Source organism: Panthera uncia, chromosome E1 (assembly GCF_023721935.1).
Source record: "Panthera uncia isolate 11264 chromosome E1, Puncia_PCG_1.0, whole genome shotgun sequence".
Classification (NCBI taxonomy): domain Eukaryota; kingdom Metazoa; phylum Chordata; class Mammalia; order Carnivora; family Felidae; genus Panthera; species Panthera uncia.
Genome location: NC_064814.1, coordinates 59013520 through 59041314, shown reverse-complemented (window position 1 = coordinate 59041314; position 27795 = coordinate 59013520). Strand labels below are relative to the sequence as shown.

The following is a 27795-nucleotide window of genomic DNA, read 5'->3' as shown; positions in this document are numbered from 1 at the left end:
GGGGGGGGGAGACGGGGGCGGGGCCGCGGGAGGGGCGGGGCCTTACCCGAACCGGGGGCGGAGAACTTGACCACGAAAGGTTCACGGCTGAAGGCATCCTCCGGGTCCGGGTACTGGTACGTGTCCACCACCGACACCGCGTCCTTCCTGGGGGAAGGAGACTGGTGGTGGCGCTGAGCCGGCCCCCTCCTGCCCTGCGCGCCCAGGCCCCGCCGCCCCGCCCCTCACCTGTAGACGAACAGGTACATTTCTTTGTACTGCTCCCGACCCAGGGGCTCGCTGCTCACGAAGCTGTACTCGTGCCCGGACACACTGCGGAGACAAGGGCCAGGCCCGCGGTCAAGTCACCCGCCGGGCCCTGCGAGCCCGGCCTGGGCTCCGAACGCTGGACCCTGTCCCCCGCACCTGTTGATCTGCTCCATGAGCGCGGACACGGCGCTCAGGTCCGGGTCTCGCACCTCCTGCACCAGCGTGATGTCATAGCCAGCCACGATCTGGGGGAGGGGCCGGCAGGTGCGGGGTCACGCGCCGGCGGAATCACCGGAGAAGCCCAGCTGCGGCCCCGCCTCCCGGCCCCTGGCCTCACTTGCGCAATGACACCGCCGCAGGCTGGGTCCGACACTTTGCTGTCGCCAAAGCTCTGGATGTTGAAGGCTCCGATGCGCAGCGCCGCGGCCCCGGCGGCCCCCAGCGCCCAGAGCGCGGCCATGAGGGCGCGGAACCCACCCATGGCGCGGAGCGGGCGGCTGGGAGTGACAGAGACGCTCCTGAGCTCGAATCTGGAGTCAGACACACCAAGCCGCCCCTCTCCGCCCCAGCCCCGGGGCCACGGGGGCCGGTGAGAACGCTTGACACAGAGGTTCCCCGCGTCTCCATGTCTCCCCAGTGGTGCACTAGGCCTACCGTGGCCCTTCTCCATCGTAGGGAAACTGAGCCCCACATACGAGCACCCCATTCCCATCCAGCCCCCTGGTCGGCCCAGTCCTCCCCAGCCACGGCACCCCCACACGGGCCGGCTCCATCACTCACCTGGGATGCGGATGGGGCGGCAGCCGAGGCTCGGGATCTAGGTCAGAGATCCAGGCTGGGGGTGTGTCTGTGGCACAACACAGACTCCTCGCTTGGCGGGGCAGCAGTTCTGGTGCCAGGGCTCAGGCGGGTATTTGAGGCCCTGGTCCAGGGAGGGGCTGGACTGCTCTGGGTCCGCCCCCTCAATGAAGTTGGACGCTGGAACTCCTGGTGGCCGGTCCCAGGGAGAGCCCTGACGGCCAGGTGGCAGGGGCATCCACCCTGGGCCTGCTCTGGTGCCCCCAAGCCCATCAGAAGCGGGACTCCGCAGACTCTGACCGCCTCCCAGCACCATGTCAGGACTGGATAAGAGGGCCAGCCATCCAAGGTCCAGTCCTTGTTCCTGTCCTCCCCCCACCCCCCAAAACCAGGTCATCCAAAATCTCCCTCCTTCAGCGGCACCTTCTGGGAAAACAACGCAGTGCAGCCCTGTCCCCCCACACGCTGTCACCTCAAGGGAAAAAGCCTTGGTCCCCTGTCCCGACAGACAGCACCAGGGCTGGAGGCAGGGAAACGGCATCCCCTTCCACCCACCTGGGGGGAGCTCAGGAAGCTGGAGTCACGACTCCCACTGGGCAGGGCAGCAGGAGGAGGCTGCCTGTCCACATGCCAGCGACACCCACACACCGCCAAGGTGCCGCCAGCCCCTCCGGAGCCCTGGGCGGGGCGGCCGGGCATGAGAGTCCAGAGGGTGGCCCGGGCAGGCGTGCTGCCACAGGGAGACCTGCCAGGACAGTGGCCCCAGACCCCGAGGCTGCCGCTGCCACGGCAACATCACAAGTGGCAGATTTTCACATTTTATTGTAAAGCAACAAAAAACTATTTACACTCCCACGTCCCCTCTGAACACCTGAATTCTGTGTTCTTTCTTCTCCGGGTCCTCGCCCCTACCCAGCCCAGCCCCCAGGACCCTGCAGGCGGCCACGCTAGACAATGACCGTCTGCACCTCGAGCTGGCCCTCCGGTGAGGCGATGACCAGCTCGCCCGCATGCTCTAGGATTTCAATGTCCTCCGACGAAACCATGGTCACGGTGGCCTGCTCGGCGCCATTTGCACCCGCACGGGCCGTGAGCACGGTGCCCTCGCTGATGGCCGAGGCCAGCGTCATGGCCACCTGTTCCGTCAGGCTCTCAGGGGTGGCGATGGTGATGGTGTCGGCGGCAGCCGCCTCTGGGCCCAGCCCCGCCTCCTGGTCCATAGTCACATTCTGCACGATGATCTGGTGCCCGGCGCTGGCCTGGTGCACGATCTGCTGTACCACCTTCATGATGTGGCTGTCCACCTGTGGGGGGCCCACCGCTCAGCTCGCGCAGCGGAGGGGCGGGGACGGGGGCCCACACCACCCTCCTCGGCCCTCCCCCAGCCCCTCACCTCTGTCTGGGCGCCCTCGATGATCTCCGCGGCTTCGCTAGCCTCCGCGTCGTCCGCAGCAGCCTGGACACGGGTCAGAGGTCAGCCGACCCCAGGGGAGGCTCCGCCACCGTCCCACCCCGCCCCTGCCGCACCCACCTCAATGATGTACTCCTGGGTGTCGGCCACGACGGAAGAGAACTCAACCAGCACGGCGTGCGGGTCCTCAGTGAGGACTGCGGCGGCGGCCGCGGGGCTCTCCTCGGCCACCAGCAGCTCCTCCACCTCCAGCAGGCAGCCGCCTGGGACGGGGGGGGGGGGCTCGGTCAGCACGCCGGGCACCCCTCCCCGCCCTCGCCCCCCCACCGCGCCGGGCCCTGACCTTTGGTGCGCAGGTGCCGGTTGAGGGTGCCGTGCTCGGCGAAGCCCCGGCCACAGCGGTAGCACTTGAAGGGCTTCTCGCCCGTGTGGTGCCGCACGTGCCGCACCAGGGAGCCCTTCTCCCGGAAGCCACGGCTGCAGAACGGGCACACGTGCGGCTTCTCCTCCAGGTGCGTCCGGAAGTGCACCTGCTGGGCGTTCTGTGGACCCGCACCGTCAGTGCCCGCCTGGCCGCGGCCTCCGGGCCGGGCCGGAGGGGCTGGGGGAGGGGCTGTGAGGTCAAGAGGCAGGGACGGGACAGGGATCTGGCCCAGGAGAGGGGAGCCCTCGGGTCAGGGGTTGGGGCCCGAGCACCCACCTTGGTCTTGTAGCACTTGCCGCACTCAGGACACGGATAGGGCCGCTCATCCGAGTGGACGCGCCGGTGGCCGCGGACGTGGGCGATGGTCTTGTAGAGCTTCCCGCAGTCTCCGCAGCGGAAGCGTCGCTCGTGCACGTGAACCTCCTGGTGCTTCTTGAGCAGGTAGGCCTTGGGGAAGGCCTTGCCACACTGCACGCACGTGAACGGCCTTGGCCCTGGGGCCGCACGGGATGTCAGGCCGGGTCGCCACCCGAGGGCCCCAAACACACATCCTGGCTGGCTGCCGGGTGCCCCCCACTCCTGCCACCCACCTGCGTGGCCCCTTTTGTGGGCCTCCAGGGTGGCCGCCGTCGGGAAGGTCTCACTGCACTGAGGGCACGGGTGGGTCCTGGGCACGGCTGAGGGCCCGCCGGCCACCTGCTGGCGGGCGGGGGGAGGTGTCCCAGCATGCCTCCCGCACCCACTGCGGGCTGGACCCCAGCAGCACCAAGAACAGAGCCGTGGCACCCCCCCCACACCGGCAAGCTCCACCATGAGCCCAGGGAAGGCAGTAAATGGGGGAAAATCACTGCAGAAAGTGGCTCAATGTTTCCACCCCAGGGAACACAGCAAGGACGGCTCCCAGGCCAGGGTCGTGACCCTGTACCCAAGGTCTGACCCCCAAAGGAGCTCGCCGGTGGCGCAGCCACCTACTGTCTCCGCTGGCTCCACCTCCAGCAGCGGCAGCTCCGGGGGACCGTCTCCCAGGGGCTGGGGACTGGGCGCCGCGGGAGGGGCTTGCTCCAGGGCCCCCTCTTCTCCAGTGACACGCTCAAGGACAATGCCGGAGTTCTGCATGGCCTGGTGCAGCAGGTTCTCACGGCCACCCTCACCAGAACAGGGAAGCTCCTCGGAGCCGGGGGGCTGTGGGCAGGCAGACGGAGGGCAGCTGGTCGGCAGCTGGTCAGGCAGAGACACTCGGTACCCACTTGCACGCACTACACGGAGCAGAGCCAAGGGGCCCCAGGGGCACTGTGCGTACGTCTTGGGGAGCCCCACAGCCCGTTCCACCTCACCCCCAGCTCCCTGTCCCTCACCCCTCCCTGCCCTCTGGCATGCCATTGGTCTCCTGTCTCCCCTGCAACCACACTGAGCACCAGGAAGGCAGGCCAGCTTGGTCCCGTTCCCGCTGGAGCCAGTGACCGGCACAGAGCCCGGCACTGAGCGGACAGAGGCCAGCCCCTGACCTGCCCGCACCTCTGGGGCCAGGGCTTTCATGCCCAAGGGAAGTTCTTGCATCTGGACGTGGACTTCGTGGATGACAGTGCCCTTGGCATCGGTCACCAGGTGAATCACAGGCGATGTCTCCATAGGTTCGCCCGTCACCGAGGATGATGTAACGGTTCCCACGGTGGAGGCGCCAGACCCTTTAAGGAAGAACCAGGAGAGTCCCTGAAGAGACCGCTGACCAGGGCAGCACCCGGGCCCGGGCCGGGGCGGGGAGCCCCTACCTCGCGGACCTGCAGGCGTGTCCTCTTTGCCCACAACCACGTCCTTGCTCGCGCTGAAGCGAATCTTTTCGGTGCACGGGGTCAGAGACTTGAGGTGCCGGGTCAGCGCACCCGACTCCCGGAAGCTCTTCCCGCACTTGGCGCACTTATAGGGGCGCTCGTCTACGGAGAGGACAGGGTCAGCCCCAGGGCCAAGGGGCAGGCAGGCCCCCAGCCACAGCCTCATGCTCCCCCCCAGAGGCAGGGGCCACAAGGCCGGCTCCCGGCCCCCTCCTGGCTCACCCGTGTGCCGCCGGTGGTGCCGGATGAGCGAACCCTTGGTCCGGAAGGACGCCCCGCACAGCTTGCACTCGTGGTCCTTGCGGCTGCTGTGGGTGACCATGTGGGCCTTGAGGATGCTGCCCTGGGGGAGAGCGGGGAAGCAGGGCTCAGGCACCTCCCCGGAGGAAGTGGGAGGGAGGCCCGGGCCCACCCGCCGGCGGGGCCCCGAGCACGCAGCCCCCGGCCTCACTGTCTTGAAGGTCTTGTGGCACAGCGCGCACACGTATCGGCCGTCCTTGTTCACCAGCAGCTTGACCTGGGCCTGCTCGCCCTCCCCGGGAAGGCCCGGGCCCTGACGGCTGGGGCTGCCTGGGGCTTCCGCCATCTCGCTGTCCCCCGGCTCTGCCTCGGCGGCCACAATGACCTCTTTGATGTGTCCACCGCCTGAGGAGAAGAGGGTCAGCCTGAGCCTCGAGACTCTGAGGGCCCTGCCACCTCCTTTGATCCCTGCCTGGGGGCGTTGCTAGGACACGGTGCAGCTGTCCTGACCGCCCTCCAGCTCCAGGGCCTAGTGTCTGCTCCCTGAGCTGGAGGCCGCCCAGAGGGGCTCCAGGACCCCAGAATGTGCCCAGTGGGGAGACCCACCATGAGCACCGCAGGACTGGATGTGTGCAGGGGTCCTGCCCCCTCTGAGGACAACTGAGTGCCAGCACAGAGACGGTGTGGATGGGCCAGCCCCGCTCACTGCACCGGCTCCCACTGTCAGGTAAGAAAGATGCCTCGGGGGACGGGGGGAGGTCACCCACTGTGTCTTGAGGCAGGCAGGCTGGGGACCCTCCCGGGAGAGTGAGTGCTCCCGAGAAACCTGGAGCTGCCTGAGGAAGGAGGCCTGGCCTTGGCGCCTCTCACGGACGATGAAAAGATCTGACGATGTGCAAAACTAAGCTGTAAACACACTTCATAATTTCTGCTCATAAAAATGACATGTGGGAAGCGGCTGTAAAGCCACTTCTTAGGAACCATCTCAATCAGTCAGACATAGTGTGTTGACAAGCCATTCTCACACAGAACGCAAGCACCGTGACTCAGACAATTAAGACCATCTCTCGCCCATGCCCTGGCTTATGTGCTGGATGCTCTATCTTTGCTCCGCCCCAGAAGCAAACCTCCAGAAGGCCAGGGACCTCTGCCAGGCGAGGACTTGGGATAGAGCGCAGCACAAGACACAGCAGGCGGACGGCTCGAGGAAGGGAGAACAGGGCTGCCCTGAGTCCAGAGATGAAAACCGAGTCTGTTTCCAGCCAAGAGGCAGGAGGGCCGGGAAGAGGTATCTGGCCCCCCACACAGCCCCTGCCGACTGTGGCCCCTGGCCCCCCAATCCTGGAAAGCCAGCAACTGGCAGTTTAGGACTCTAGCCAACCCCGGAGCAATGAGTAGCAGACTCCTAGGGGGCATGTGGTGCACCCAAGATGCCTGCAAAGGGGGAAACTCCCAAGGGGCCAGGGAGGCAGGAGGTACCCAGAGGGGGGCCCTCAGAGCACAGGGACGAGCCACCGAGCAGCAGGTGTGGGCCAGCTGGAGGTCAGGGGGGCGGGAAGGGGCCTGGCTAGAGGTGCCACCCAACCCGAGGGGATTTGTTTTCCCCTATGACACCATCCAGGGCCAGAGCACGGCCCCACCCCCCACATGACAACATTCCTATCCAGAATGGCAACAGGTGAATGTCCCTGTCCACAGGAATGTCAGGCAGGGGAAGGGACAGCATGGACACAAGGACGGATGTCCGGCTGCCTCCCTGAGGTGGGTCCATGGCAGAAAGGCCTACTCTGCGGCTCCCCTCCCGAGGTCTCCACCCCTCTTCCTGCCCCATCTGGTCCCAAGGGCTTCCCAAGGCCAAGGTGTACCTGTCACCCAAACCCACATCCTGTGTAGCCGCCCACTCAGGCACCTGCCAAGACTCCTGCCCAGCAGACCCCTAGATAACAACCCTTCCTTCCAAGCTGGACAGCAGGCTGCACCCTCCTGTCCGGCTGCCCTTTGAAGGATCCCCCTTCCCATTCCAGACCTATCAACTCCTCCCTCTCCCACTGCACACCAGCAAGGCACTCGAACTTAAAAAGAGCCATCAAGGAGGCTGACTGGGCACTATATGCTCATAAAAGCCAGGTGAGAATCAGGGCAGGAGTTGCCACACCCACAGGGGAGGGGACAACCAAGGTCAGACAGCAGGTCCGGACAGGGCTGGAGCCACCAGTGCATCCTGTGCATACCCCAACCTGACCCATCAGAGTGGACTGGGGTGGGGAGCAGGAACCGGGGTTGGCAGAAAAATGGGGAAGATTCCAGAAGGACCAGGGAAGGACCAGGGAAGCAGCAGGAGCAAGCAGCCAGCTCGTGACTGTGCACAAAGTGAGGACTCCCTGAGCGCAGGCCACACGCCTCCCCTCTCCTGGCGGGCAGGGCTTGGTGCCCAGTGCTCACTCTGGAGGGCCTCGGCCCTCCTCAGCCAGGCTTTGCTCTCAGGAGAGCAGAGGGTCACAGTAGCAAGGGTCCCTCGCTTCCAGCCCTAACCACAAACAGCTGTGCTGAGAGCCACACACGGACAGACACAGGGAGACCGCGCCGGCTTACCCACGATGTCGGGTGCGTGGCTGATGTCTGTCGTTAATGCGGCCGTCTCCACCACGATGTGGGCCACCGTGATGGGCTCCTCCGGGCCGGCCACCGCTGGCACCACCTGCTGTGGGGGGACAGGGGACAGAAAGGATTCTCCTGCAGGGCTCCAGAGTTCCCTTGGCTTGGAGAGGGCAGGCTTGGGTTTATCTCCACATGGGAAGGCTGCGGTGGGACCTGTCATCTCCCCTGACATCTCTCCCACCCCTGCTGTGAGTCTGACTCCCATCCTGGTCCCTCCAACCCAGGCCTAAGGGGTCAGCCCCGTCATTCAAACGCCCCTGGCCACCATGGGCCGGATGCAGAGCAGCGAGCACCCTTGCAGAGGGCTCCCGGGAGAAGTGACCGGCAGTTCCAGCCTGAAGCCCAGCTGGCCGTGCAGGGATGAAGGTCAGCACCCTCACCCACCAGCCCCAGCCAAGCTATCAAGTGATGTGGGTCCAGGGGCCTTCCTGGAGGAAAGGGCACCACGGGGAGGGGCCAGGAAAGAGCACAGGGTCTGAGGGAGATGGCTGTAGTCCCACCGTCCTCTGGGCCATTCCCTGTGACGACCTGAGGCGGCTGACATCTCCCAGAGCCTCCTTTCCCAATGCCATCCGACGAGGGGCCCGAGAACACCACCGTGCAAAGGTGCTGGGAACCTTCAGAGGCCTGCATGCGTACAGCCCAAGCACATGCAGCATTACAACCTTGGCCATGTTTATGACAAAGTGGCAGGACTCCCAGAGCCACCCTTTGCAGGATCCCGAGAAACCATGTGTCAGGGGTGCCTGGGAGCTCAGGTGGTTGAGCATGTGACTCTTGTTTCGGCTCAAGTCATGATCTCACAGTTTGTGAGTTCAAGCCCCACGTCAGGCTCTGTGCTGACAGTGCAGAGCCTGCTTGGGATATTCTCTCTCTCTCTGTCTCTCTCTCTGTCTCTCTCTCTGTCGCTCTCTCTCTCTCTCTCTCCCCCAGCCTCTCTCTCTCTCTCTCAAAATAAATAAATAAATTTTAAAAAGGAAAAGAAAAACCGTGCGTACAGGGCAGGAGAGAAGCCAAAAGAACAAAAGCCACCATGACAGCCCTGAGCCACTGAGCCAGGACAGACCCTGAGGCTCCAAGAAAGGAGGGATGTCAATTGTGCAGGCTTCAGCCAGAGGCTGCTGGGAAGGCAGGGCCATCCCGGGCCATCCAGGAAACCAGGAACACTGCCAAGCTCTTAGGGACAGGGCCCAGGCTCCCTCACCCATGACCAGATGCCTGTCCTCTGTCCACCCCCGTGCCACAGGGAACCGGCTGCACAGGTCTGTCAGGGCACGCACACACCCCTTCCCGGCCACCAGGTGAGCCCAAGGAGGAGGGCGCACATGTGCGTGGACGTGTGGTGGCAGGTGGAGAGGGCTCACCTCCTGGCCCAGCAGCGCAGCAGCAGCAGGGGCGGCAGGCAGGGCCTCCTGAGGGGCCCGCTGGCAGACTTTCTGGAGTTTGTGCTGAACAAAGTCTTCCAAGGCAGTGAACTCGGCCTGGCAGCGGCCACATCTGTGCACATCGTCCTCATCTGCAACAAGCCTGTGCTCAGTGGGGCCTGGGAGGGCCTCCAGCCCTAGGCCAAACCCACCGAAGGGTGCCATCGGACCACAGGCACCTTCCAGCCTCTGGTGACCTGCGGAAGAGGTGCCCACCCCAGGGAGAACAGCATCCAGCAGGCGGGGGCCCCAACCTGAGAGTTAGACTGCAGAGATCCAGTGAGGCTGCCGTGCCCAAAGCCCCCACTTCAGAGATGAGGGGACAGAGCCCCGGGGAGCAGCTAAGAGGTGGAGGGATTCACCCAAGCCGGTTTGGGGACAGTGGAGGACCAGAGTTTAAGACTGCTTCATCAGCTCTGAACAGGCAGGAGCTCCCTCTTCTGGAGAAGACACTCAGGGTGGAACTTCCCAGAGAGGCTCCACACCCCAGGCTCAAGTCCCTCACCATGTAGGCTGACCGTGCCTGCCCCAGGTCCTACAGCAGGCGCTTCCCACTCACTGAGCCCCTCCTGGGTGCCAGGCACCTCACTGGGGATGTCCCCAAATCCAGCCAGCACCCTGGGGAAATAAGGATGACTATTCTCATTCCAGGAAAATGACCTGAGATTCAAGACCACCCAGCTGGTGAGTGTTCGGGCCAGAACCTGAACCTGAGGGTCTACTCCGGATGCCCCGCTATTTGCACAAAGGGATGGGAGGATGTTCCTTGTGCTTCTATAAAAGTCTGCCCGTTCCCACCACCTCGCATCCGGTCCCACATCAAGGTCAAACCCAAGCCTGGCACACGGAAGGATCCCAGCCATGTCTTTGGACTCAGTGGGCAAACAAAGGCCCACACCACAACCATGACGGGCCCACACAAGACCACCTGCCAGAGGGCGATCCCCTCCAGATGGTTCGCAGTCACAAGCGAAGCACTGACGTGCCCACCACCCTTTTAACCTTCCCCCCTTGCTCTCCAAGTCTGACTCGCTGTTGCCAGCGAAGGAACACCCACCACAGAAGGGGACACACTCCGCCCCGTGTAACAGTGACGAGGCTGGGGGCAAGCACAGCAGGGCCCAGCAACCTCCAAAGAGATCCCTCTCCAGGCTGCCACTGCCCCTAGTGGTACTGCCCCTCCCCCAGCTGGAATAAGAAGGAGCAAGACAAAATCATGCGCTGAGAATAGGAATTCTGCGGAGACAGGGGCCACTACCCCAATATCGCCAGCCAGCCCCCCTCCTGTCTGGCCCAGTCTATAGCCTCATGAGACAAGCTCGGAGGAGAGAGACCCAGCTTCTGTCTGCACAAGCTGTCAGGGCGCCCGGTCGTCCGCTCTGCCCTCAGCCAGTTGCCACCGGCTCCGTCTTCCCTCTCACCGGGGTCCAGGGAGGCAGCGCAGCCCAGAAGGTAGGGGAGTCGGTTGAGGAGTCACACAGCCCTGGCATCCAGTCCAGTCCTTGCTACTTACTAGCTGGGTGACCTGGTCACCTTCACACCTTTGAACCCCAATTCCCTCATCCACAAAATGGGAATGAATCACAACAACAACAACAACAACAACAACAACAACAACAACAACAGTAGCGTCCAGGGTTGGTTTGAGGACAAAAACGCTGATGCCGGGTTAAGTGCTTAACACGTTTTTAGCAGCAGCAGCAGCAGCGGCGGCAGCAGCATCCCCTGCCCAGGACCAAACAGCCAGAACGTGGCGAAAGTGGCAGGTGTGGGATGGAGCCCGCAGGCCGGCTGCAGGGCACCGGCTCTCCGCCACTGGGCTCTGCTGCCTCCCCGAGGGGCAGCCGGGGGCCTGGGGCCCGAGGCCCCGCCCCACCCCACCCCCAGCCCCAGCCTCCAGCCCCACCCCAGCCAGGGCTCTAGAAACCCGTCAGGTGCATTGGGAGGGGGCCCAGAGGAGGGCGGGGCCTTGCCCAGACAGGAAGGCGAAGAGGCGCCTGACCGCCGGCCTGAGGGCCAAGGCCGCCGGTGGAGGCGACGGCAGAGGTCTACACACGAGCAACCCCACAGCCTCGGGCACCTGTGAGTACCCGCAAGTGGGCACCGAGGCCCACGAGGTGATGGGCGCCCCACAGGAGAGGCCCGAGGGTCTGAGGAAGCCGGGGAGCGCGTGGAGGGCTATGCAGGACCCCTTGGGGACCCTTGAGGTCCGCAAGGAACCGGGGTCTGGGACGGTCGGTCGCGTCCACAGCTTAGGCCCTCGGAGCCGCCTCCAGCCGGGACTGAGCCGTCCCCACCCCGGCCGCGCCCGACCCTGTCAGGCCCCGTCAGGCCCTGTTACCTTCTTCGCTAAAGGGCGCCGGGAGGCCGAGGAACCCGCCAGGAGCCAAGGCCGCCGCCGCCGCCGCGACCCCGCCCTCGCCCGCCTCCCGCCCGGCTTCGGCCCGGGCTTCTGCCGTATGCGCGGCCGTCACCCGCACTGCCATCGCGCCCTCCATGTCGCAACGCGCCGCAGGAAGATGGCGGATTTACGACCGTGTCGTCATAACAACGGGCCGCGCTGAGGCGAGCGAGAGAAAACGACGAGAGGAGGCCGACGGGGCGGAGCCAGGTGGGTTTGACAGACAGGCAGCGGGGCGGAGCCTAGGAAGAGAGGCCTAGAATCTCAGAGGCGGGGCCAGACTCCCGGAGAGAAGGCAGGGGGAGGGGCTGCTCGGGGGCGTGGTTACGCTGGAGCGGACTGACTGGCAGGCGGAGGGGCGGGGACAGGGGCGGGCCCGAGGGGCGGGGCTGGGTGAGGAGGGGGCGTGGCCATGCCGGCGGGGCGAAGGGCTTGGTTCCCCGAGCGGCCCCGGGAGCTTCAGGAAAGGTTGAAGCAGACGTTCTGAGCCGGTGGTGCCGCCGCGGGCGCCCCGCCGGCGAGACACTGCCCCACCCCGGCTCCGGCGGGTAGTGTGGTGCGCGGGTAGTGCGGCGCTCGTCGCCCCAGCCCCACCCCCTCGGGTCAGAGCCTCCCTTGTTGCCACGGTCGCCGGGAGGCACCCGATTTGGGTTTGGCTCACGGGTAAGCTTCGCTAAGCCTTTTATACTTACGCGTATTTTTTAAATTGTAATAAATATACATAAGACTTGCCTTTAATGGCATTTAGTGCATTCACAACGTGCACACAATGTGCATCACCACCGCCAAGTTCCAGAACATTGTCGTTATTCCAAGAGGAAACCTAACCCCTTAGCACTCACTCCCCATTCTCCCCTACTCCCAGCCCCTGGCAACTACTTTCAGTCTGTAAGGATTTGCCTTTTCTGGATATTCTCAAATAAATGGAATTACACATGTGGTCTTGTACATCTGGCTTGTTTTGCTTAGCGTAATGTTTCCCAGATTCATCTGTACTGGAAGCACGTCACTACGTTTCTTTTTATAAGCTGAATAATATTACATCGCCAGGAAAGACCACAATTTATTTAGTCTTCGCATTCGGTTGGGTTGTTCCCACCTTTTCCACTATTATGAATAGTGCTGCCATGAACACACATGTACAAATTCCTTTTATTCTTTTCAGGTGATATTTAATTAGCTCTATGAAGCTAAGCACTTTACAGGATTTTCTCATTTAAGATACCAATCGCCCCCATTTTGAAGATGAAGAAACTGAGGCACAGTACTGATAGGACGCTTGCCCAAGGGCGGACTGGAGACTGAAGTCTGCACAGAGCCATGGGCTGGAAACCCACAGGATGTGCTCTCTCCCACATCAGTTATCTTCTGTGGCCCAGCCCCGTGCTGAATCCCAGAGACTCAGATGAATCAGAACTGGTCTCCTCCAGGAAGGCTAATCTCTAGAAAAGACCAAGCAGAGACTCAAGGGACGGGGCAGAGAGTAGACTGTTCTGCCCTGGCAAGGACACCAAGCAGAGACTGTCTCCATGCTGGGGCTGCCCAGCTGGGCCCCCGAGGACCCTTGGCCTGGCAGAAGCTGGCCTGTGTGAAGCACAGGTCAGATGGTCAGAGGTCAGACTGGGGTAACGATGAGGTTGCTTTCTGCATGAGGCTTGCTCGCCAATGCAGGGGGATAGGCAGACGGTGTGAAAGCATTTCAAAAGGATCCCTCTGACTGCTGTGCGGATAAAAGGACCTCAGGGCCCATAGAGGCAGGAAGATCCCAGATGGATGGTCTCTGAGAGGGACAAACAGGAGGAAGGCCGGGGGGGGGGTGGGGGGGAGCTTGTGGAGGGGGCTTCTGGGAAGGGAGGACCAGGAAGACACCTTACTTAAGGATGTGCTGAAGAGTAATGGTGAAGCCAGCATCAGAGAGAGAGAGGAAGCCCCAGAGGAATGGGATAGGGCAGGGTCTCAAAGGCAGAGGACACCCTGAGTGTGGGTGGACACGAGGAGGAGCCGGCCCAGGGGAGACAGAGAGCCTGCCTGCCGCGTGCTCCAGAACCGTGTCTGGAGCGGGCCAAAGCTCCTGCCTGGTGGCTCCCTGGGAGTCAGAAAAGGGCATCCTGCACCAGTGAGTCCCAGGTCCTGCGTTAGCGAGAGCCCAGGCAGGCCAGCGGGTACAGGGGCAGACAGGCCTAAGGTCACTGAAAGGCAGAGTGGCCAGAGAAAGACAGGAAAACCGGAGTCCCCATTCCCCCCAACAGCCTCCTCCCCGACCCAGCCCTCCTCGGCACGGGCTCCAGCGGCACCCTGTGTGTTTTAGAGTCAGTGCTGTGCTGACCTGCCGTGGCCAGAGCCACCGAGACTCCATCACCCTTTATGAGGACTGCTCAACCTCTGTTCTTTGATGGACTTATTGAACCAATCCCATGTTGAAGAATATTTAGATTGCTTCCAAATTTTTTTGTGTGCCACTTGAGTCCTTTTGAAATGACTCCCTTTTTTACTTAGCTCATTGGAAGCAATACCATCTGCGAAAACAGATTCAATGGCTACTTGCATTTTCTAATACAACTTTTTTCATGTTTGCTTATTTATTTTGAGAGAGAGAGAGAGAGTGACCATGCAAGCAGGGGAGGGGCAGAGAGAGAGGGAGAGAGAAAGAATCCCGAGCAGGCTCCTCACTGTCAGCGCAGAACCCAACGTGGGGCTCGATCCCACGAACCATGGGACCATGACCTGAGCCGACATCAAGAGTCAGACCCGGCCCGCTGAGCCACCCGGGCACCCCCATTAGTTCCTAATACAATTTAAATCCATGCAAGGCTGTTAAAATTAAATAGCGTCTGGTGTCTGTCCTTGTACCATCTAAATCCGTGCCCCATATAGCCTGCAGGGGGGGCTTCCTCACTTTGGGGAACCCTGGCGCCATCCATTCGCAGGTATACACTGAACGTCTACCGTGTGTCGGGAACACATCATGACCACGATGCACTCCTCCCCCATCTATACAGGGCACCTCACTCAAGGTCAGCCCCCCTGCCATAAAGTGCACTGTCCCTTCCAGCCTCCTGCAGGACCATGACCACAACCACCTCCCCTCTCGACACCGGCCGCCCCACCTTTCCCACCGTGCCGGCTCAGTCCCTACAACCCACAGGACGTGTCAAACCAATCAGGTATGGCAGAGCTCCACTGTGGAGTCAACTGAGTTTAATCCCAACCCTACCTCGTCCAGCCGGTGACTCTCTCTGGCTCAGTTTCCTCATCCACGAACGGGGACACTAATAGCCTCTGCCTCTTAGGGCTGTAATGCAGGTGAGGAACAGGGCTCAGTGCCTAGATGCTTACCAGTGCCCAGGAGACCAAGGCACCCGGGCAGGTACCGCACACGCTGGCCCGTGGCTGGACAGCAACAGCACGGGCCGGTGTACCATATACACGGGATGCTTCTGGGTGAAAGCAGGATTTCTGATCTTCTGTCAAACCCAGCTCTTCCCCGCGTCAGCCCCACCACCAAAACTAAGTGGGAAGACACAGGGAGGAAGGCGCTCCCCTTGTGGGCAGTGGGTGCACCAGGCAGGAACACTTTGCACGCCCTGCCTTTGTGGGCCAGCGGCCCCTCCAATCTCTTCCAGGGGTTCCCAGGCCAACAGAGACCAGCAGAAACGAGCCACGTATAAATAAACAGGGCCCGAAGGGAACTGAGGTCACTGGTTTTACCTCATGGGTTTGGGGGTGGGAGTGGGTCCAGAGCAGACTTTATGGAGACCCGGGGCCCAAGAGAAGAGCAGGAGTTTGACACTCTGGGAGCTGGGGGTCTGGGGCACCTGCCACAGGGTAGGCTTTCAAGAAACCGGGCCCTTTGTAATTCTGCTCCCTGGCCCTACGGGAAGTAATGACAATAAACATACACGTACCTACCTGTGAACTTGCAGTTCCAATCACAATTATATTTCACCCAAGAGAAATGAGTGCCTGGGTCCACAAATGAGTGAGTGTGTAGGAACCAGAATGTTCACAGAAGTATTATTTCCAATGCTCCCAAACCGCAAACAACCCCATGTCCACGTACTGGAGAACAGACCAACGGACGTATTCTTACAAGGGCTCACATGGCAATTAAAACAACAACAGAAAAGGACGGATTTCCCAGACACTGTGTCGATCCATAGAAGCGAGACTCATGGCAAGTCTGTGAGACCATCTGGAGTAGGCAGAGGAGGCTATGACTCATTCCATGGTGACAGAAGTCGGAAAAGTGGTTGGGGGAGGGGTGTCCGCTACTGACTGGCTGAGGGACTGTGAGGGAACTTTCTGGAACGAGGGAAATATTCTCTGGCTTGATGTGGGTTGTGTTCACACAGGCGTATAGGTATGTAAAGTTCCATCAAGCTGCACACTTAAGATCGATGCACTTTTACTGTGTATGACGCCTCAATAAAAGTTAACAATGATACCAAGTAAGATGATGGTAAGGGCTGTGTTCTACGCAGTGTCTTCTTAACCCCTAAACCTGCCGCCTTGTAATAACTCGTTCGCATGACCACTAAGGCAATCCCGCCGCCTTATAATAAATAACCCGTTCACAGTACCACTAAGGCACAGGGACAGTGTTTAAAAAAAAAAATTTTTTTTTACACTTATTCATTTTTGAGAGACAGAGAGAGACAGAGCACAAGCGGGGAGGGGGCAGAGAGAGAGGGAGACACAGGATCCGAGGCAGGCTCCAGCTCTGAGCTGTCAGCACAGCTGACGCGGGGCTCGAACTCACCAACCCCGAAATCATGACCCGAGCCAAAGTCGGACGCTTAACCGACTGAGCCACCAGGGCGCCCCTTAGGGAGAGCGTTTTTGCAAAGGACCGGATATGGGAACGCGAGGCCTGCCGGGACGGAGCCCCGGGCTGCACTCGGCACTCAGCCATAATCGGCTCACGCGCTATCACCGTGTCCGCCCGCAGCGTGCCCAGGGCGGAGGGCACGGCCCGGCGCCGCCCAGGAAAGGTGCAGGCGTGACGCCGACCCCAAGGCGGACCTCTCCGCCGGCCACAACGCCCCGCCGCGCTCCTGCCGCGGAGAAGCCAGCCAATCGGCAGCCGGCCCGGCCCGGGGTCACTCGATTAAGGGCCTCCGTCACCTAGGCTGACCACGCGGCGCCAATGGGCGAGCTGCCCTGCGGCCGCCAATGAGCTGCGGCCTTACGTCCAGCGCCGGCTCTGGGCTCCTCCGCAGCGTTTCCGCAGTGAACGCTCCTCTCCGAATGCCGGTTGGCTCCCTTCCAGCCAATCACCGGGGAGCCTCGGACGCAATAGCCAATGGCCGCCCGCCTCCCAGTGCCGGGCCGCGACGGTTGGCGCTGAGTTCCCGCAGCCCGCGGGAGGCGGGGGCGGATTGGCGCAGGTGGCGTCCAATGGGCGGCGCGCGCGAGGAGCGGGGCCAATGAGCGCGCCGGGGGCGGGGCGGGAGCTGCGGCGGGCGGCTGCAAGGAGCGGCCGGTGGCGGCGGCGGCGGGCGGCCGGTGGCGGCGGCGGGCGGCCATGGCGGCGGTGGCGGAGGCCGGCGGTGACGACGCCCGCTGCGTGCGGCTGAGCGCCGAGCGGGCCCAGGCGCTGCTGGCCGACGTGGACACGCTGCTGTTCGACTGCGACGGCGTGCTGTGGCGCGGCGAGACGGCCGTGCCCGGCGCGCCCGAGGCCCTGTCGGCGCTGCGGGCCAGCGGCAAGCGCCTCGGCTTCATCACCAACAACAGCAGCAAGACCCGCGAGGCCTACGCCGAGAAGCTGCGGCGCCTGGGTTTCGGCGGCCCGGCGGGGCCCGGCGCCGGCCTCGAGGTCTTCGGCACGGCCTACTGCACCGCGCTCTACCTGCGCCAGCGCCTGGCGGGCGCACCGGCCCCTAAGGCCTACGTGCTGGGCAGCGAGGCCCTGGCCGCCGAGCTGAAGGCCGTGGGCGTCTCCTGCGTGGGCGTGGGGCCCGAGCCGCTGCTGGGCGACAGCCCCGGCGCCTGGCTGGACGCGCCGCTCGATCCGGATGTGCGCGCGGTCGTGGTGGGCTTCGACCCGCACTTCAGCTACATGAAGCTCACCAAGGCGGTGCGCTACCTGCAGCAGCCCGGCTGCCTGCTCGTAGGCACCAACATGGACAACCGGCTCCCGCTCGAGAACGGCCGCTTCATCGCGGGTCCGTGCGGGGCGGGGGCGGCGGGAGGCTCAGGGCGGGCCGCCGGCCGCCCCTGTCCTCTGACCCCGGGTGCTCTCCTCCCCTCCCTCTCCGCCCCGCAGGTACCGGCTGTCTGGTCCGAGCCGTGGAGATGGCCGCCCAGCGCCAGGCCGACATCATAGGGAAGCCCAGCCGCTTCATCTTCGACTGCGTGTCCCAGGAGTACGGCATCGACCCAGAGCGCACCGTCATGGTGGGAGATCGCCTGGACACAGACATCCTCCTGGGCGTCACCTGTGGTCTGAAGACCATCCTGACCCTCACCGGCGTTTCCACTCTAGGGGACGTGAAGAGTAATCAGGAAAGTGACTGCATGTCTAAGAAGAAAATGGTTCCTGACTTCTATGTTGACAGCATAGCTGACCTTTTGCCCGCCCTTCAAGGTTAAAGACTTAGTGTCTTTAATCTCCAGAATAAAACAAATTGAAAACCACTTACCCAAATTAATAGGTGGGGCTTAAGCATCCGCTCAGCTAGGTGGCTTCAGAGAGTACACTTGGAGTTAAGTAAAGGCACTAGTTGTTAACCTTGTAAGTAAACGTTTGGGGGGCGATGTTGTTTACAGATGCTTATATTTGAAGATGCACTTTTAAACCTGGAGGGCGTTGTGGGGGTCCTGGGCATCCGGTGCCATTGACAAGGGCAGGCTTCATCTGTCCAGGATTCGGGTCACCTCAGGGTGGTTGCCCAACCTGCTCATGGGACTGAAGCAGGTCTAGGATGTTCCATGTTTTATTGAAAATTTTATTCAGGGATTGGGCCTCCTATACAGGGTAAAGGGGAGGACGGTCCGGTTATTTTGACTGTTGTGAGGAACTTGTACAAAGAGCCCCAGGGCCTGTCTGTGTGGTCGTCTGCGGATGATCCTGCTCCAGGATCCCAGCTCCTCACCTGCAGGGTGGGAGTGGAGGACAGGGTATGTCCCTGTCCCTGGGCCGCAGGGTGCTGACCTCACCACCGCTGCCCCACGCTTCCTTAAAAACCACTCTGATGTCACAATCAAGTGTCTGTTCCGCTTCGGATACCCAGGGCTGCCACACCTCATATGTGGTCACGGAGTTCTGGCAACTGCGTCCTGCTAAGCCTCAGTTTTTTCGAGTGTGCATTTAAATCCAGCTGACTTGAACTGAGCAAAGCGTTGGCTGAGCAGCCAAGAGGGTGTGGATGCCTTTGCTGAACTCTGGGCAGCTGTGCAGAGAGCTCAGAGTAGTGTTGGTACCAAAAATTATTTTTTTACAGTTTTGAACAACTTTTGTCAAACGGTGGAATTGAATCTTAAGTGTGTTAATTAATAGCTGTGCTCTGTCTTGTAGGGAAAAATCCCCTGGAGAAGTCTCCGTGCCCCGCAGCCAGCAGCACAGCTAAAGGCATGTGCTGGCCAAGGAATGCCTGTCGCCCTGGGCGCCCTGTGGGGGAGGGGAGGTGGGGAGGAAAGAGGTGTCCCCAAGAACAGGAAATCCTTTTACAAGGCATCCGATGTCTTCCTGTCCTCCCGCACCCTGCCGGGGTGGGGGTGAGATGCCAGTGGTCCACGAGGCCACTTATGTCGGCTCTGGAGCCCCTTGTGGGAGGCCAGCGGAAGGACTGGCTGGGTCCACCTGCTAGCCAAGGGTTCTTGGCAGTGGGCCCTGGCCTTTTCTGCCTCTTCCCTAAGTTGCTGACCTGATAAGCAGACTGTCCAGCCGTACTTGTAGGGCAGGGCCTGGGAAGCTGTTCCTTTTGGCCGACTCCTTCCCGGTGCCTCTCCCTGTATTCCACTGGCATTTGCCCCCAGTTTCTCTCCTAGCCCCAGAGCCGCTCCTTCACTGAATCTCTTAAGTTCTCATAGCAATAAGGGGTGTCCCAAGCCTGCAGCTCTTCCCGGGGCCGGGGTGGGGTGTCTGGGGTTTGAACTCTGCGGCGGGGCAGCACGAGGGCGGCCAGCACCTGTGAGGTTGGTGGTGCTGACGTTGGCTCTGCGAGGTCGGCTCAAGGTGGGTCTGGATATTGAGCAGGCCTGTCAGGGCGTTGTCACCCACACCAGGAGCACACGGCAGGTGCGGCAGCCAGCAACAGTTCCGCTGGGCAGCGGCCCGGGAGCCCAAGTGCGCCGCATCTCTCTCCCTGTTGCACTGTGTGAACCCAAATCTGTATTAAACTCTCAAACCTGCGCTGACTCTGGCGTTCTTTGCCCGTGTTTTGACAGCAGCCCTCGTGCAGAGGCTGCAGCAGCCTCGCCCAGTGTGGGTGTGGGGGGCTCCAAGGAGGACGTGTTCTGGGATCGCAGTTCCAGAGCCGGGGTGCTGACCGCCACGACGTCACCGCATCCCAGGCCCGTTACAGAGGGGTGGGTGAGTGGGTTCCGGGGAATTAGGAAAAAGGCACAGAGGAAAGCCACAGTCAAGGACCACAGGGTGTGAAGCTTGTTGGGAGCACACATCCTGTGAGCTGCCGGTGCCTGGCGGAGCCCTGTCACAACCCGCGTCCTGAAGAAGCTGGAGACGCAGGCTGGGAGCAGGGCCTCAGAGGAAACCACCCTGGGCAGGGCCGGGCCGGCAGCCCCGGGTGCGCGGGGGCTCCGGTAGGCTGCCTGGACCCATCCTGCTCTCACACCTTCGTGCTACGTCTGAGGAATTGGGAAGCGGCTGGGGGGACGTGGGATCGAAGGACACAGGCAGCGCAGACTCCCTTACTGGTCATTCATGAAACGCATTTATTGATGGTCTGCCACGAGCCAAGCCCCAGGAATCCAGAAGTAACAGTAAAGAGACTGGAACAGCCTCTTTAGAAAACTTAAGCCCGTCCCCAAGCAGACTCTGTAAAGTCGTTCTGCCTGGGCCGCCCTCGGTGCCAATCAGTGGGACCTGGTTTCCCGGACAGCCATGCACTTCCAGTCTCCAGTCAGCACAGGCCAGGTGTCCGAGAGCCAGGCACAGTGACAAGCACCCCACCCCCACCCCAAGGATGGGGGCTGTCCTGGCTCTGACCCTGATATCAGGTAGCTGGGCTGGCGGGAAGCAAGGGGGGCAGGAGAGGAGGGGGTCGGGATGGTTGTTGGCTCATCACTGTACTGAGGTTTCCCCAGCTGACTGCAAGGGGCAGCAGACAATCGGCGCATTGTCACCAGGGCCGCGGCATGGAGCAGACGGGCTGCTGCGAGGAGAGCCCCGGGCCCGGCCAGGTGAGTGCCTCCAAACACCTGGTACCCTCTCCGGGGACACAGACCCAGGGCTTGACCTGGGCAGGGGACAGGAGCGCAAGTGCCCACCTCCCACCCTCGCCTTCCCGAACCAGCCTGCTCCCCGGTCTCTGCTCTAGGCCCCACGGACTGCGATGTGCCCCCAGGGAAAGGCCAAGCCCTGGAAGACCCCCGGCCTGCTCCTGCTGCTGCTGGCACTGGCCGCCGCGGGGGCCGTGGCTGGAGGGCTTCTTGGCTTCGCTCACAGCCCTCCCAAGGTGAGCTCCTCCTCAGGACCCAGCCAGGGACACAGACACTGGGAGGTGGGGGGAGGACAGCACATCCCAGCCTTCCAGTGGAGCCAGGGCCCTGAGCAGAGGCAGGAGGCCCAGGCAGGCGGAGGGGTGAGAAACCTCACAGGGAGAACTGGGGGTGTGTTGGGGGCCGCCCCGGCCTACCCAGCTGAGCTCTGGCTTCCTGATGTCAGCCTCTGCTACAGATGCTCCGTCTGACCCTCCCGGGCCCCAGGGCACCCCGGTCCAACCAAACCACCCAGGTGGATGCGGCCCGGAACGTGGCGACCATCCGGGTGACCCCAGCTCAGAGCAACCACAGCTGGGCGGTGCTGTTCGATGGGCAGAGCGTGAGTGGGCTGGGGGTGTGGTCAGCACCCACGGATGTACAGGTGGCCCTGCCTCACCCGCCTGCCTCCCCAGGGCTGCGTCTGTTACCGCCCCTCAGAACACCGGGCCTGCTTCCTCCGCCCGATGGAACCCCGAGATCGCGAGACCCTAGAGCTGCTGGTGAACAGCTCACAGGTAAGCAGCCCCGTGCGGCCCATGCGGCCAGGCTCCCGGGGCCAGGGGACAAAGGGTCCTGTGTACAGCCCGGCCCTGCAACGGGCCGGAGCTCTGGTTTCAGGGAACAGAAGCCCTGTCTTCCCTTGGCTGAGGCTGCTGACAAGAGCTGAGGGTGGTGCCGGCACCGGGCCAGCGTGTCCAGGGGACAGGCCCTGCCCCAAGCAGGGCAGGTCCAGATGCCCCAGTGCCACGGCCCACCAGAGTCTTCTCCGCAGGCCCGAGGGTCTCACGGCCCCAGCCAGGACACCCGCTACGTCCAGGAGCTGCTGGCAGTGCTTGGGGACCGTGAGGTGGACCCCGCCCAGGTGGGGGAGTCAGTGCGGCACCTTTGCACGAAAACGCCCATTTACTGGGCCCGTCGAGCAGAGGGTAAGTCGGGGCTGTGCCGAGAGGCCCGGGCTCCTGCACGACAGTCTGGAGAGAAGGGTGAGGAGCCCCCTGGGGCTCAAGCAGGCCCCTTCCCCCAGGACCCCGGAGGCAGCGGCTGGTCTACCTGTGCATCGACATCTGCTTCCCCAGCAACATCTGCGTGTCGGTCTGCTTTTATTACCTCCCAGACTGAGTTCAGAGCCCGGCCCGGCCCACAGGCCAGCCAGCTGGCCGTCCCCGCCATCAGTCACAAGGAAGGTGGCTGCCGGCGGGGCTAATAAACCCTGCACCTGGCCATAACGGTGTTCTTTGTGGCTTCAGAACACAGAACGGGCAGGCGGTGGAGGGAACACTGGCTTGGGACGGGACGCCAGCCTCGGATCCCCTAAGTCATGTGGCTCTGGAATTTCTGAAACGAGGGTAGGCTGGCTCAGGTCGGCCGCCTGTCACATCCACATAAGCAACTGGAAGCTGAGAGGATCCCAGGCCATACCGGCCTGGCCCCTGGAAGCCGGCCGAGGGGACCAGGGTAGCCAGGCAGGGCCAGCTGGCCTGGGCTGGTGGAGGTTCCCTCTGAGCCGGGCATCTGAACAGACGTATTCAGCAGGCGCTGCCTGGGCAGCTGCCTGCGGCTCCGAGGGGGCCCAGGTTAGCCCAGCACGCTGTCGTTGAAGGCCAAGCAGACCACAGCTTTCTGATGGCCCCCGTACTCTCTCTTGATCTCTCCTGTCTCCACGCACCAGAGCCGGGCCAGGTTGTCAGAGGAGGCTGCGGGGAGGGTGTAAGCAGCGGCTCAGCACGCAGCCCCAGGGCAGGAGTGCAGGGGGCTGGCGGGGATGGGGACGGACAGGCCGGGTACACCGGGCTCACCGGTGACGATGTACTGAGAGTCCCCCGAGAAGGCGCAGCCCCACATCCAGCCTCGGGATGACTCTCCCGGGTTGCTGCTCCTGATGCTGAGCTCTGTCATCAGGGAGAAGTTGGACGTCCTCCAGATCTTGCACGTCTGGTCAGCCGAGCAGGTGGCAAGGAGCCTAGGGAGGGGCGTGAGTGCGGTGGGGGTGTCAGCAGCAGTCACTCCCACCCTGCACCCCTCCGCCATCCACGAGGCAGGCCCCGACCCATCAGGCCCCCCGAGCGCGCACACACGTGGAGTCAGGGCTGAAGCGGCACTGCAGGGCGTAGCGGGTGTGCGCGGGGATCTTGGTCTTGGGGATGAGCTGCGTCACCTCGTCGCCGATGCCCCCAGTCAGATTCCAGACGTAGCAGTTCCCCTGCAAGCAGGCGGGGAGTCATGGGAAGCCTGGAGCCTTCCATCTGACGCCCAGGGAAGGCTGCCCTGGCAGCTGGCCCCAGACCCAGGGGCTGCCACCCAACACGCAGAGATCTGGGGGCCCGGGACGTGTGGCCGGCACCTCTGGTCCTGCCCGCACGGACTGCCCGGCAAGCTGAGAGCGAGAGGCCGCGCCTGGCCTTCGTGAGTGCTGCTGGCCAATGGGAGTGTGAAGAATGAGAAGGGAGTCGGGCCCCTCGGACAGTGGGGACAGAAGGAGGGCGGTCTGGGGGACACCACGGGACAGCTGATCTGTTGAGATGTAAGGACATTACAGGGAGAAGATGAGGCCAGACGGGGCATCGGGGCTAAACCCCGGCGTCCCAAGGCCAGGGTGAAGAGCCAGGTCACCTAGGGGTCTGTGCAGGGAATGGAGCCCTCGGGCAGCTGAGAGAGAGTGGCACAGGGGTGGAGGGTATCAGTGAGGGCGGAGGGAGGACACAGAGCGGCCGCAGCCGACGTGCGGGGACACAAGCCAAACCGGGACCAGGAGGAGACGGGGAGGAGAGGGAAGAAGAATCGAGAGGCTCTGGAGGTGGAGGTGACAGCCGCTGGATGAGCCATGGTAGGAGCGAGAGGGGGCGTCAGGATCGACACCCGGGTTTCTGGCTTTGGTGGCTGGGTTGGAGCCCAGGGTGGGGGGAGCAGGCCTGCGGGGGGTGGGGGAGTGTGAGGGAACATCTGGGGAATAAGCCACGCGGAGGAGTAAGGAGGATAAGGGGCCGGGTGGAGCTGGCCTCCCCCGCGCGCTCACACCCAGGACTCACGGTGCTGTTGACGGCTGCCATGTAGCTGGCATCGGGGTCAATGTGGGCAGACGTGATGGAGACCTCAGGCTCGGGTATCAGCTGCTCGTTGTGGTCGGTCTTCAAGTCCCAGATGTGGATGGCGCCGCTCTGGTCACCCACGATGAGCTCCGCCTGGGGTGCAGGGGAGGTGAGGGAGGGCGGGAGTCTCCCGCCCTCCTGCACAACCTCGGTGCCCGGCCCCGTGCGCACCCCTCACCTGGTTGGGGTGCAGGCACACGCAGTTAATGGGTGCGTTCACCTGGAAGATCCGCTGACACTGTAGGTTGCGGGACCTTTGGGGCGGGGCACACGCTGTAGTGGGTGCGATCAGCACCCCACTACGTGCTCTCTGCATTCGGCACCCCCAGGGGCGGCCCCTGGCCTCAAGGTGGCACTTGACGCAGTTCATGCTCCAGAGCGCTCTACGGTGTCAGGCTGAGGCCGGGCTCGTCTTTGTGTGGCTTCACCCCTGCGCTACCCTGCTTTTGTCACTGCCCTCAATAAATCACCGGCTCGGGAAAGCCCATCTCAGCCTCTGCTTGGAGGGCCCCGCCCCGAGACGGGTCTCCTGGCTGGCCCCCAGCCCCACACAACCAGCAGCAGGCCCCTCCTACCCACGGCCCCACACCTGAGGTCCCAGATCCGAGCAGTGCAGTCCTCCCCACCCGTGTACATCCACCGACCGTCCTCATGGAAGCCCACAGACGCGATGTTCTTGTTGACCCCGTCGTAGCTGATGATGGGGTTGGGGTTGTTGGAGCTGAGATCATACATGCGAATGTGCTGGTAACCTAGGGGCACAGGGTAAACTGAAGAGTGGCTGTGCCTGGAGAGGCTCAGCAGAGATCGAGGGTCGGGGTCGAGGGTACAGGTACCTGCGGCAGCGATCATGCTGCGGTCAGGCGTGATCTCCAGTGCGTTCACCTGCTAGGGTCTGTTAAGGAGCGTGACGAAACGGAGCCCTGGAGCCAGAACCCTCGAGGCCTCCACGTCTGGCTCGGCAGCTGCATCCTTCCCACCCCAGGCACCCGTCCTTTGCCTAAGCTGTCACCCCCACCAGGCGTCCTTCCCCTAGAGGAGGATACAGAGTCCTGATGCTGCACCGTGCGGGTACAGATCCCACTGTGGGCCTGCCAGAAGCGCACCGTGTGGTCATAGCCCGCAGTGGCCAAGATGACCGGGTCACTGCCCACCGTGCCCGGGGACGTGTTCATGGTGTGGAAGAAGGCTTGGGTCTGCACTGGACCCGACTTCTGAAAAGTAGGGGTCAAAGGTCAGAACATCTGCACGAGAGAGGGAGGTGCAGTATTTAGGGAACACCCTCTGGGTCCACTGGGTGCTGAGAGGCAGGCATTATCACTCTCATATGAGAAAACAGGCTTAGAGGTTCAGAGAACGCGTGACAACCTACGGACAGCTCCCAGCTCCAAGGCACGTGCTCCGTTCCGCGCCCCACGGACCGGGACAGGACGCCACCCCACCCGTCGCCGGCAGGGGGCGGTCACGCCCGGGGCGCCGCTCTGCCGCAGGGGCGGGCCGCGCATGCGCAAGGAAGCGGACGGGCCGGAGAGGAAAGCCGAGCCCTGCGGCTGCGCATGCGTAGCAGGCCCGCGGCTAGGCCTGATGGGAGGGGGCGCTCTGTGGCCCGACCCTCGGGTTTCCCGGTGCTTCGCCGACAGCCCTGGCTGCGTCCCGCTGGGCCACCTTCGCCCAGGCGCTCTCTCCTGGCCACCCAGGAGCCGCTCTGCGGCCCTCGCCCCGCGGCCCCCGTACCTTACACGCGGCTCTGCGCTCCGCCGCGGCCCAGGACGGCGAGCGGAGCCGGAGCAAGTCGATAGAGGCCGCGGCCGAGCGTAGAGTTATCGATGGGCCTTGGGCGACACCACGAGATTTAGGCGGGGGGGTGGGGCGAGACCAACGTTCTGGGGCGGGGGGAGGCCCCCGTGAGGCCTGGCCTCAGCCTTCTCCCCGCTCGGGCACCCCACCCTTCGGACAGCTACCCATTTTCCAGGCTTGGTCCCGAGGGGGGCTCCGCCCCACCCCCTTCCCTCCATCCCCTGCTCCCCACGCCTGTCTAGGATGCCCAAGTAAATTACAGGACGCCCAGTTAACATTTGAATTTCAGGGAAGCAACGATAATTATTTTTTTGGTATAAGTATATCCCAAATATTCCACGGGATATACTCATACTAAAAAGCTACTGATGGCCATGGGGAATGCAAATGTTTAACTGGATGTTTTGTAGTTTTATTTGCTAGAAATGGCAATCCTAGTCTGGGCTCTTTCAGTCCTCTTCAGCCCTGGCCTGACCCTCTTGTCTGCCCCCTCTGCCCAATGACCCCTCCAAAACTGGGGTCCCTCATGCTTCCTGTTCTATTTAGCACGCCCACACTCCATGCACTGTGGCCTCATCCTCTTAAATGGAAAAACAAAAATCCCCCGGTTTCTTCCCACCACACTTAAAAACACAGCAACACACCTCCCCTCCTTCCTCTGGCTCCACATCCCCCCACCATGCCGCTGGGCCCTGGGTCCCAGGAACCTTCCCTCCAGTACCTTCCCCACCTTCCTCCTTCCCCTGGGCTTGCTTTCTCCCTCTGTCCGCTCCAGATGCCACGTGCTCCATCCTGCCAGGGTGGACAACAGCAGAAGAACTTGACATCGTTCTGAGGGAGAGAGAGAGAATCCCAAGCAGGCTCTGCACCATCAGCACAGTGCCTGACACAGGGCTCGATCCCACGAACCAGACCGTGAGATCACGACCTGAGCCAAAATCAAGAGCCAGCCGCCCCTGGGCGTGTTTTTGTTTTAATTGTTTTCACACACTATGAAATTAACCTTTTTTTTTTTTTTTAAGTTTTATTTATTGGGGAGACTGGGTGGCTCAGTGGGTTAAGCGTCCAACTCTAGATTTTGGCTCAGGTTATGATTTCACAGTTTGTGAGTTCAAGCCCAAATCAGGTTCTGTGCTGACAGTGCAGAGCCTGCTTGGGATTCTCTTTAGCCCCCGCCGTTCCTACCCTGCTCGCGCGCACGCTCTCTCTCTCTCTCAAAATAAATACATAAACTCAAAAACATTTTTTTAAGTTTTATTTGTTTATCTTTTAGCGATCTCTACACCCAACATGGAGCTTGAACTCACAAACCCTGAGATCAAGAGTCACATTCTCTTCCCACTAAGTCAGCCAGGTGCTCCTGAAATTGACCATTTTTAGAGGGAACAATTTAATGGCTCTTAATACTTTTACGGTGCTGTGCAATCACTACCTCTGTTTAGTTCCAGAACATTTTCATCACCCCAGAGGAAAACCCTGTACCTCCGTGCCCTCTCTCCCCCTTACCCCTCCCCACTCAACCCCCAGCCCCTGGCAACCGCCAGCCCACTTTCTGTCTCTATGGATTCGCCTGTTCCGGAAATTGCGTATAAATGGAATCCTACGATATATGGCTTCTTTCACTGAACATGATGATTCAAAGTTCATCCAGGTGGTGGGGGCGCATGTAGCACTTCACTCCTCTCTGTGGCCCAATAATATTCCATTGTGTGGCTGGACCGCGTTGATTTACCCACTCATCCGCTGGGGGACACTTGAGTTGTTTACACTTTTCGGCCATTACGAATTATACTGCTGTGAATGTGCTGGTAC

General features: G+C 62.1%; 5 protein-coding genes across 10 annotated transcripts in view; 2 read left to right on the top strand and 3 right to left on the bottom strand.

The window, feature by feature from the left end:
* The window catches only part of DNASE1L2 (deoxyribonuclease 1 like 2), a 2994-nt gene extending 2074 nt beyond the window's left edge, over positions 1-920 (bottom strand). Inside the window, exons 1-4 of the mRNA XM_049637309.1 lie at positions 587-920; positions 406-494; positions 229-312; positions 47-147 (exon numbers count right to left, since the gene is read on the bottom strand). Of these exons, the coding sequence (XP_049493266.1) occupies positions 47-147; positions 229-312; positions 406-494; positions 587-919 (607 nt within the window). The 5' untranslated portion in view covers position 920. The remainder of the gene's footprint in view (positions 1-46; positions 148-228; positions 313-405; positions 495-586) is intronic.
* A 932-nt stretch (positions 921-1852) lies between these two features.
* Positions 1853-11624, bottom strand: E4F1 (E4F transcription factor 1). Of its 5 annotated transcripts, none has more exons than XM_049637304.1 (14): positions 11375-11599; positions 8974-9125; positions 7544-7649; positions 5163-5356; positions 4934-5054; positions 4652-4813; positions 4398-4567; positions 3855-4064; positions 3473-3581; positions 3159-3376; positions 2802-3000; positions 2579-2721; positions 2441-2503; positions 1853-2351 (listed from the first exon to the last, which is right to left on the bottom strand). In XM_049637304.1, exons 1-14 carry the CDS (start codon positions 11529-11531, stop codon positions 1995-1997), a joined length of 2361 nt encoding a protein of 786 aa, XP_049493261.1. In that variant the 5' UTR covers positions 11532-11599; the 3' UTR covers positions 1853-1994. The 5 variants fall into 5 exon arrangements, with proteins under 5 accessions (XP_049493261.1, XP_049493262.1, XP_049493263.1 ...); XM_049637305.1 differs by having other exon boundaries at positions 3473-3578; XM_049637306.1 differs by having other exon boundaries at positions 4661-4813.
* Positions 11625-16914: 5290 nt separating this feature from the next.
* Positions 16915-19795, top strand: PGP (phosphoglycolate phosphatase). The gene is made up of 2 exons (XM_049637303.1): positions 16915-17601; positions 17703-19795. Exons 1-2 carry the CDS (start codon positions 16959-16961, stop codon positions 18026-18028), a joined length of 969 nt encoding a protein of 322 aa, XP_049493260.1. The 5' UTR covers positions 16915-16958; the 3' UTR covers positions 18029-19795.
* A 517-nt stretch (positions 19796-20312) lies between these two features.
* On the bottom strand, positions 20313-25983 carry MLST8 (MTOR associated protein, LST8 homolog). 2 transcript variants are annotated; one of them, XM_049637301.1, is made up of 9 exons: positions 25921-25966; positions 25233-25400; positions 25023-25074; positions 24776-24938; positions 24365-24440; positions 24127-24279; positions 23176-23300; positions 22897-23060; positions 20313-22794 (listed from the first exon to the last, which is right to left on the bottom strand). In XM_049637301.1, exons 2-9 carry the CDS (start codon positions 25359-25361, stop codon positions 22676-22678), a joined length of 981 nt encoding a protein of 326 aa, XP_049493258.1. In that variant the 5' UTR covers positions 25362-25400; positions 25921-25966; the 3' UTR covers positions 20313-22675. The 2 variants fall into 2 exon arrangements, with proteins under 2 accessions (XP_049493258.1, XP_049493259.1); XM_049637302.1 differs by lacking the exons at positions 25023-25074; positions 25233-25400 and having other exon boundaries at positions 25921-25983.
* Positions 20756-22219, top strand: BRICD5 (BRICHOS domain containing 5). The gene is made up of 6 exons (XM_049635387.1): positions 20756-20800; positions 20965-21075; positions 21285-21440; positions 21514-21615; positions 21873-22026; positions 22125-22219. The coding sequence occupies exons 1-6, from the start codon at positions 20756-20758 to the stop codon at positions 22217-22219; spliced, it is 663 nt and encodes a 220-aa protein (XP_049491344.1).
* Positions 25984-27795: the final 1812 nt, after the last annotated feature.